The sequence below is a fragment of the Elephantulus edwardii genome, unplaced genomic scaffold, assembly GCF_000299155.1.
Source record: "Elephantulus edwardii isolate Elephantulus edwardi_28Jun2011 unplaced genomic scaffold, EleEdw1.0 scaffold00168, whole genome shotgun sequence".
NCBI lineage: Eukaryota > Metazoa > Chordata > Mammalia > Macroscelidea > Macroscelididae > Elephantulus > Elephantulus edwardii.
This window is the reverse complement of record NW_006399918.1, coordinates 4,493,198-4,502,096: the sequence shown is the minus strand read 5'-3', so window position 1 is coordinate 4,502,096 and position 8,899 is coordinate 4,493,198. Positions and strand designations below refer to the sequence as shown.

Here is an 8,899-nt window from a genome sequence, read left to right as displayed (position 1 = left end):
GTGCGAGCACGGAATCCAGGAATAAGATACAGAAGACTGTGAGTCTAGATTAAGATATTATGCCAACAGGCGTACTCTTGGTCTTAGAGAGCCCAAGATGCTTGTGCTGCTGGGGATTTACGTTCTTTCATAGCTTCCCCAAAACTACAATCAAATACCAGTGAACAGATAAATCAGTATATAGTTTCAGCATTTTAAAGAGTTTGAAGACAAGTGTTGTAATCTTGGCCCATCCATCCACTTTCTATGACCATGAGGGGCTCATTATTTGATTTTTCTGAGCTTTCACCTCCTTAGAGGGACAAGAATGGACAGCTTATCTGTCTTATAGGCTATGGTGAAGAACAAATCAGTTGATGTCCAAGAGTGCTCTGTAAACCATCAAGTGCTATGCAGATAGCAATCTGTTTATTTAAGTAAGCAGAGGGATCATCCCATCACTTTACTGAGGCCTTAGCCATTCCTTCAACCAGGACCTCACAGCAGGAGATTGCTACTTCAGTCTTTGGAGCCCACTGGGAGCTCCAGGGTGGAATACTTAAGTCTGTTTCTGTTTCTCTGGCTCCATCTGTGACACAGGTCAGGCAGAAGGGTGCTGAGGCTGCTCATTTAGTTCGCTGGTAGAACTGGAAGACGGCTTTCTCCTGCTCATGGGTCTCGATGGAACCGGGTCGAATGCGTCGGATTTCGGCGATGGCATCTCCTGCAGCCAGGCCGCGCTCCTTCACCAGGTAACAGGCCAGCATCGTACCGGTACGGCCAAAGCCCAGGGCACAGTGCACCGCCACTGCCTGTGGAGATGGAGCCTGATGGGGTGAGGCCAAGTCCCTCTACAACATCCTCCTGCCCTCACTTGGGTCTGCCTCTTCTCCACAGCTGATTATTCTGGATTAACCCTCAAGGGGCAAAAAGTGACAGCAGAGTTAGAGAAGGTTTCCCCAGTACCCGAGTAGTTTGGAAGCTACTAGTCATTTCAGGTGTGGCCGGTTCAAGAGTTGGGCTCCTGATCTGTCTCCCCATAATCTTCTACCTATCTTGGTCAATAGAGAAGCTATTAGTCATATATGCCTACTGAGGACTTGAAATATGACCAGCCCAAATTAAGATGTGATGTAAAAGGCACGCCTGATTGTCAAGATACAGAACAAAAAAGGGATAAATACTTTTCATCAAGGATTTATTCTATTATGATTATTTAAAATGATATTTGTACTATTGGGGTATTATCAAGATTAATTTTACCTGCTATTTAATTTTTATAATGTATGAGGCTAGAAAAAGAAAAATGACATCTGGCTCCATTGTATTTGATTGCAAAGTGCTCCTCCGCAGTGCGCTAAATAACCTCCCTTTGACTTCAACTTTTGTTTTTCTATCTGCCCATCTTTTGCTCCTTCCTAATTTACCAAGTTTTCAGTTCCACAGCTACTCACCTTTTTTATAACCTAATTCACACTTCTCGTCTCTGACTCCTCCTACTACTCTGCCCTATCAAGTTGTGGTATGGAAGTGGCCTCTGCCCTTGTGAAGGTTCTGGTGTCCGCTACCCCTACCCTCTCCCCTAGTCTCTATGGAGCCCAGTTACCTGACCTCAGCACCCACACTCCGTCTGAGACCCTCGTCCCCTCCTGGGGACCTCCCTTCCTCTTCCCCCTCCCGAGCCTTCCCTCCCCACGTCGTCGACTCAGCCCTGCTGACCTCGCCCCGGGCGTTGGCCTCGTCCACGATCTTCACAAAACGGTCGATCTGGTCAGGGGCAGGAGGGCAGAAGTCTGGGATACGCAGTCGGTGCACAGTGAGGCCAGGGCAGGTGTCGCTGTGAGGGGGTCCGCGCTCCGTCAGGGACACCAAGTGCCGCACACCCTGGTCCCATAGGTACTGGTAGTGGGCGGGGAGCCGCGGCAGCGCCAGCCCCGCCAGCCGGTCCGGCAGCACCCACTTGAAATTGGGGGGCTCCACGCCCATCGCTGGGGGAGAGAAGGGTACAGCGGGGTCTTCTTGGCCGGCCCTGTTCTGCCCCGCCCACTCCCCACCTCTGCGGTCGCCGATCGATAACCAGCTACCTACCTGACCCTTGACTCTCCTGGGCCACGTGGTACCTTGACACCACTCTGGGTCACGTCAAGCTCCCCTCGGGGGATTGGCTGAGCTCTCCGGGAGGCGGGGCTAGAACGCCGAACCAAGGCTTTGAATATCCTAGAATGGCGCGGAGATCCGGCCCAGGCTCCGTAAAACACTAGTTGATTGGCTAGATCGTCAGTAATAGGCGGGACTACAGCAGCAGTGCTATGAGATTGACACTGCTCCAGTCTTTAAGCTTCCTAGCAATCCTGTAGGACAGAGTACTGCACCATAGGATTTTCCAAGCTGTAAATCTTTACAGAGATTGATGGTACTGTTTAAGCAGCTAGGAAGGAAAACTCAGGACAAATTAAAATAGTTTTCTGTGGCTGAGGTAATACCTCATTGGACTCTGCTGCTCCCTGGCGGTAGGTTTGAGTTACTGCACCACTGACCCTTTGACCCTGCGTCCCTGAGGGCTTGGCAGCCTTTTTCTTTCTTCACAGTAGATGTCCAAGGACTTAAGAGATGATAAATCTACTTCCGCTTGAGGGGAGAAACCGCCTTGATTGCGCAGTGACTTTTTGAACTCTTTCACTAAAGAGGAATCATTACTTCACAGGCAGCCATTTACCAGCAGCTGGGATTGCCATCTAGCTCCCCGAAATTGTAATAATAATTAATAATAATAATAATAATAATAATAATAACAACAACAACAAATCATTATTGGTGGAAGATTCATCAAAAACCTGCGTTATGCAGATGACACAACCCTGCTTGCTGAAATTGAGGAGGACCTGAAGCGCTTGTTGCAGAAGGTCAAAGATGGTAGCCTTCCTTATGGATTGAAGCTCAACATCAAGAGCAAACTGGGCCGATTGGCAGCATCAGTATGGATGGTGAAGAAATTGCGATAGTTAACAGTTCTAGTTTGCTTGGCTTCATAGTCAACACTCTTGGTGCCAGGAGCCAGGAAATCAAGAAACGAATTGCAGTGGGAAAGTCAGCTGTGAGGGACCTCTCCAGATTACTGAAGAGCAATGACGTCATGCTGAAGACTAAGGTGCGCCTGATATAGGCCATCATCTTCCCAATTGTATTCTATGCATCAGAGAGTTGGACAGTGACTAGGGATGATAGAAAGAGAATTGATGCCTTTGAGTTGTGGTGCTGGAGAAGAGAGTTGAATATACTAGGAGGACAAACAGGTTTGTCCTGGAGAGGGTGAAGCCAGGCTGCTCCTTGGAGTCAAGGATTCTGAAGCTTTGTCTGACATACTTTGGGCATGTGACAAGGAGGGACATCATGTTTGGTAGAGTGGAGGGACAGTGCACAAGAAGAAGACTCTTGATGAGATGGATCGATTCAGTGGGAGTAGGTATGCTGGAAACAATGAGATTGGCACAGGATAGAGCAGGGTTTAGGGCTCTTGTACATAGGGCTGCTTTGAGTCAGTCGCAAGTGACTTGACAGCACATAACAACACAACAACAACAACATTGAGCTCTTAACTATATACAAGACATTCTTTTTTAAGCATTTTATCTGTGTTAACTCATTTTATGGCCTTAAAGATCTGATGAAGTTGTTGTTGTAAGATGGCATCAAGTTGGGAGTATGACTTTTAGCAACCCTATGAGCAATCCATGCCAATCTCACAATCCTGACAGACTCAAGCCTATTGCTGCTGTTCATGTGTCAATACACCTGGTTGAGAGTCTTCCTCTTCTTTGCCATCCCTCCACCTTCCCAAGCATGATGCCCCTCTCCAAGGAATAACCTCTTCTAGCAAAAGGCCCAAAGTATATGAGATGAAGCTTCACCATCCTTGCCTCCGAGGAACACTCTGGCTGCACCTTTTCAAAGACATATCTGTGCTTTCGGCAGTCCATGGAGTACTCAGTACTATTCTTCAATACCATACTTCAAAGGCATCAATTCTTCTTCTGTCATCTCTATTCACTGTCCAGGTGTCAAGTGCATAGCAAGGTGCACCTCAATTTTATGTATCGGAAAAGCAAGTTTAGGAAAAAAAAATTGAAAACATTCATTGATATGAGGCTTTACAACTACAACCCAGTTTGATTCCTAAAGCTACTCAGATCTTCCTTTTTCTTAACATGCTGTTGTTATGTGCCATCAAGTAATTTGTGACTCATAGTGACCCTATGCACAACAGTTTTGAATGCTGCTCTATATTGAGCCAACCTCACTGACTCTGACACACCAACCCCCATTACCCCAGCCACTGAGTCAATCCCTCTTTATCGAGGGTCTTCCTCTCTGGCGTTGTCCCTTCACCCTTTCAAGCATGATGTCCCTCTGCAAGGTCTGGTCCCTCCTTGCTACATGCCCCCAGTATGTCAGATGGAGCTTCAGAGTCTTTGCCTCTAAGGAACAACCTGGTTTCACCCTCTCCAGGACTAACCTGTTTGTTCTCCTAGAAGTCCATGGTACATTCAATACTCTTTTCCAGCACCACAGCTCAAAGTCATCAATTTTCCTTCTATCCTCCCTAGTCATTGTTCAGGTCTCTGATGCATAACAAGTAATTGTGAAGATCATGGCCTTGATCAGGCTAATCTCTAGACTGACATCATTGCTCTTCAGTACTCTGGCCCTGACAGCAAATTTTCCCAGTGTAATTCATCTTTTGATTTCCTGGCTGTTGGTACCAAGAGTGTTGCCGTATTTATGTTCCTGAATTTCGAAACCTGGGTTAAACATTTTTCCTCCATAATTTTTCTTCATATTTCATGTTTATGATCTTTCTAGATCATCTTCCAACAGATAATTTATAATTTGCCAGTTTATTCTTTTGAAGAGGGGATCTAGATTCAGTGCAGTATCTACCTATCTTGTAGGTGATCTGACCCCTTGTTGTTGTTAAGTGTCGCCAATGTTGAGTACTACTCATAGCAACCCTATGAACCACCAACCTGAACCCTGCCCCATCCTGTGACATCCTCAACATCTCTGAGACACTCAAGCCCATTGCTGAAATCGCCTTGTCAATCCATCTCGTTGGAGGGTCTTCCTCTTCTTCGCTTCGCTGACCCCTCATCTTTCCAAGTATGATGTCCCTCTCCAAGAGATAGCCTTACCTCACTCACTCAAGTCAAAAGTATGAAAGAGGAAGCTGTACCATCTCTGACTCCTTACAGGACCCCAATTCCCAGCCAATGTGTGTCATATGGAGCTATGACCATCTTGTCAGTGGAGGCTTTGGTGTTGATCTGACATATTTCAACAGACTCAGAAGGAACAAAAAGAAAGGCCTGGTCATCTGCCCCTGAGTTTTAGCCATTGAAAACCCAATGTATCACAATGCTTACCGGAATGGCACCGGATGGGCGTTCATTCTGTTTTACATGGAACACATAGATAACGAGTTAATGTGGCCATGGATACACAGTATCGGAGGTGCGAAACCAAGATCTGTCCAGCTCTGAGACCAGGCCACCTTGCCACATTGATGGATTTCTCTCCCTTTGCTATTCGCCCTCTCCGTTCCGCAGCACACGCATGTGAACGTTTATACCGCTGACTGAGAAGATGACCTTCTGGAACCTGCACTTCCCATAACCCAACCCCGAGGCTCTAAATCACTGGCTCTGTTTCCTCTCCTCAGGCTACTGGAGCCACTGGATTTACCCTCTTCTTCCCCTTTCACACAGTCACAGCCCAATTAAGCCCTTCCTGTTTCCACTCCATTTCCCACTTGTCCCTAATCAGTCTCCCCTGACGGCAAGCATTTCCTTTCTTTCCCTCCTTCCCAGTTGTGGCTTCCAGGCTGGGATGGGAAACAAACCCTTTCTCACATTGTTCCCCAGGGTTTCTGTGCACACTGCCCATGACTGTGTGATTTCTAGCACTCATTCCATTCATTCCTTTTCTTTCCCCACTTACTTTTCTTTGTTCCCTTCTTAAGGAAAACCCATGAATCTCTTTGTTCCTCCCCACCGTCTGCTGCCCCTGGCCTCCTTGCTTCTTTGACACCCAACTGAACATCTATCTCCTACAGAGGGAGGCAAGTTCTCTCACCTGCCTTGCTTCTTCTCTACAATGGTGATGGTGTGTTCTCTAGTGTATGGATTTCTTCTGGGATAGAAGCACATCTGTAATCCCTTGGAGGCTCCCCAGCTAGCTTCCTTCTGAGAAGGTCACTTGGCTCTTTCCCCCCACCCCCCTTCTCTTGTCTCTCCCTTCCAACAGCTGCCTTAGATAGAGCCCAGAGCCTGAAGCTCGACTGTGTCCCAGTGTCCAGGGCGAAATTCAAATTTCTTGACTTGAACCCAGGGAGGCTCAAAGTATAAGGAAAACCTTTCCTCTGATGGTTTTCTAAACTAACACCCAGCATACTAATAATATGACACACAGGCTATCTTTCCCCTTTTTCTCTGTAAAGGGTTATTTGTTCCTCCCATCTCACCTTGTATAAATATGCATTTGCAGAATGGCAGTTATTGTATTTCCTTGGGCTTACTTGTTTGCCTAGGAACAGAGGCCATGGCTTTCTCTCTCTGAATTCCATGCATTCCAGTCAATATGGAGTCAAGAGCCCTGGTGGGGCAGTAGGTAGGCACTCAGCTGCTAACTGGGAGATTGGCAATTTGAATCCACCCAGCAACTCTGGGGGAGAAAAGACCTGGCAATCTGTTTCCTCCCGTAAAGATTACAGCCTAGGAAACCCTGTGAGGTCATTCTACTCTGTCATATGGGGTTGCTGCGAGTCAGAGTCAGCCCAGTGGCACATGGTTACTATAACGCGGTCAAATACACGATGGTAAGAAATGTTAAAGGAACAAAAGAATTTTAAAAAAGAAGTGGAATAATGTGCGGACAAGGGCTGCTGTACTTTTATGGAATGTCTGTTGAGTCACTAGAACTGTGACAGTGTGTGTCGATGTTTCTTTTTAATGGCATGGATTTGAGGACTGTTTTGAGAGTTATGGGATCACCTCTCTGATGTATGCTCTTTACATACCTGTACATTAAGGGAAAGAATGACTTTTATCATTATGATCTTGGTTAAGTCTAGTCTAGTTGCTGGTAAAAATGAGGAAGGAAGCCTTTCTCTTGGTAGTGCACTGTGCCTGAGGTGTGCATGTACACGACAGACGTGAAGCACACGTGCGTGCGTGTGTGTGTGTGTGTTGGGGGAAAGACATATTTCTGCAGAGCAATCTGTTGACACTGATGGTGTGCTGAGCACTAAGCCTGAGTGATTTCCTTGACTTCAAGGAATTTACAACATACTTGGTAGATTTTGGACTCAGCTGTAATTGTTCTCATAACATATAATAAAGTACTAAAGTGCTCATCAAAGACAATCAGATAATATATATTAAAAAGCTAATCGTGCAATAAAAATAACAAGCGCAAAAAAGAAGTCAGCAGGGGAGAGATAAGCTGGGGGTTGGAGGCACCAGGAAAGTCTTTCAAAGACTGGGATCTTCCTTCCCATTTTGTGCTCTATTCTTTGTGGAAGACTTAAAGTTTCTTTCAATGAAGAGCTTGACAGAACAGTTTTAGGTCATCCCAGGCCTTCTTTCTCCAGCTAATTAGAATGTTTTGGCCTATTTCTTTCATATTGAGGCTCCAGTTCCCTGATGGACTCGGTGTCAGTAGCAGTTAGAAGTGAAGCCAGAGTTAGAGAGTTCCTTCCTCGATTGTTGTTGTTGTTGTTAGGTGTCATTGAGTCAAGTATGACGTATAGCAACCTTATGAATAACAGACTGGAACTCTGTCCTATCCTGTGCCAGTCTCGTCTCTGACACATTTGAGCCCTTTGCTGCAGTTACTGTGCCAATCTATCTTGTTGAAGGTCTTCCTCAACTGACCTTCTACCTTTTCAAGCCTGAAGTCCTTCTGTAAGGAATAGTCTTTTCTAGCAACACGCCCCAATATGTGAGCCAAAGCTTTGTCATCCTTGTCTTCAAGGAGCATTCTGACTGCACTTATTTCCAAGGTCTCTGTATCTCACAGAGAGAAAGGATAGTTTCGAGCTGCTGCGGTTTTTGGATGGTAGGCAGAATTCTTGGGTTGCTAAATGGTCTGATCTTCCTATGTTTAAACCCATTTCACACCTGGAGCACATCTTTAGGACACATGGGATAAGAATTTTATTGAAGATAAAGGGATGGTGTGGTACCCACCTTGAAAAATGGCCACCAATCAGCTATCTCAAGCTTTGCAGTTATCTCCCACACAAATAGGGCTGGTTTTTGTAGCTAATAGAATATGTGAAAACAGTGGTATGTGGCTTCTTAGGTGAGATTATAACAAAAATTCTGGTGTCTGCCTTGCTGCCTCTTGGGAGAAGTCAGCAGCCATATTGTGAGGATACACATGCAGTTTCATAGAGAGGTCTGTGTTGTGAAGAGTTGAGGACTGAGACCAATGGTAATTGTAAATGAAATAGCTTTCTTGGAAATGGAGTCTCCAGTCCTTTAAGCTTTTAGATGACTATAACCTCATTTACCATTTTGACTATAATCTCACGAGAGTCCTTGATCCAGCTAAGCAGATCCTTAGAAACAGAATTCCTTACTAATTCTGTTCCTAATTCTCACTAAGAGATCTGTTAGTATATCTTTAGTTACAGAAATTGTGAAACAGTAAGTATTTATTGTTTTTAACCTTTGGATTTTGGGGTCATTTGTTATGCAGTAACAAGTAACTAATATGGATGAGAATATTTAGAAATGAAAGACAATGTTTGTCAGTTAACTCAAGAGGTCAAAACAAAACAAGATTAATTTAAAAAGAAACTGTTATGCTACAAGTAATTGTAGTTAAGAGTCACTGTATTGGTGTTTACTGCGAATGGGAT

At 45.3% G+C, this 8,899-nt stretch overlaps 1 protein-coding gene across 1 annotated transcript; it reads right to left on the bottom strand.

Moving 5' to 3' along the window:
* Positions 1 to 605: 605 nt before the first annotated feature.
* DUSP23 (dual specificity phosphatase 23) lies at positions 606 to 1,965 on the bottom strand. Its single transcript, XM_006895449.1, has 2 exons — positions 1,699 to 1,965; positions 606 to 791 (listed from the first exon to the last, which is right to left on the bottom strand). Exons 1-2 carry the CDS (start codon positions 1,963 to 1,965, stop codon positions 606 to 608), a joined length of 453 nt encoding a protein of 150 aa, XP_006895511.1.
* Positions 1,966 to 8,899: the final 6,934 nt, after the last annotated feature.

Coding starts and splice junctions, on each gene's coding strand:
- DUSP23 (XM_006895449.1), bottom strand. CDS start 1,965: ATGGGCGTGGAGCCCCCCAATTTCAAGTGGGTGCTGCCGGACCGGCTG. Junction 792..1,698: donor AGGCCAACGCCCGGGGCGAG/GTCAGCAGGGCT, acceptor CCATCTCCACAG/GCAGTGGCGGTGCACTGTGC.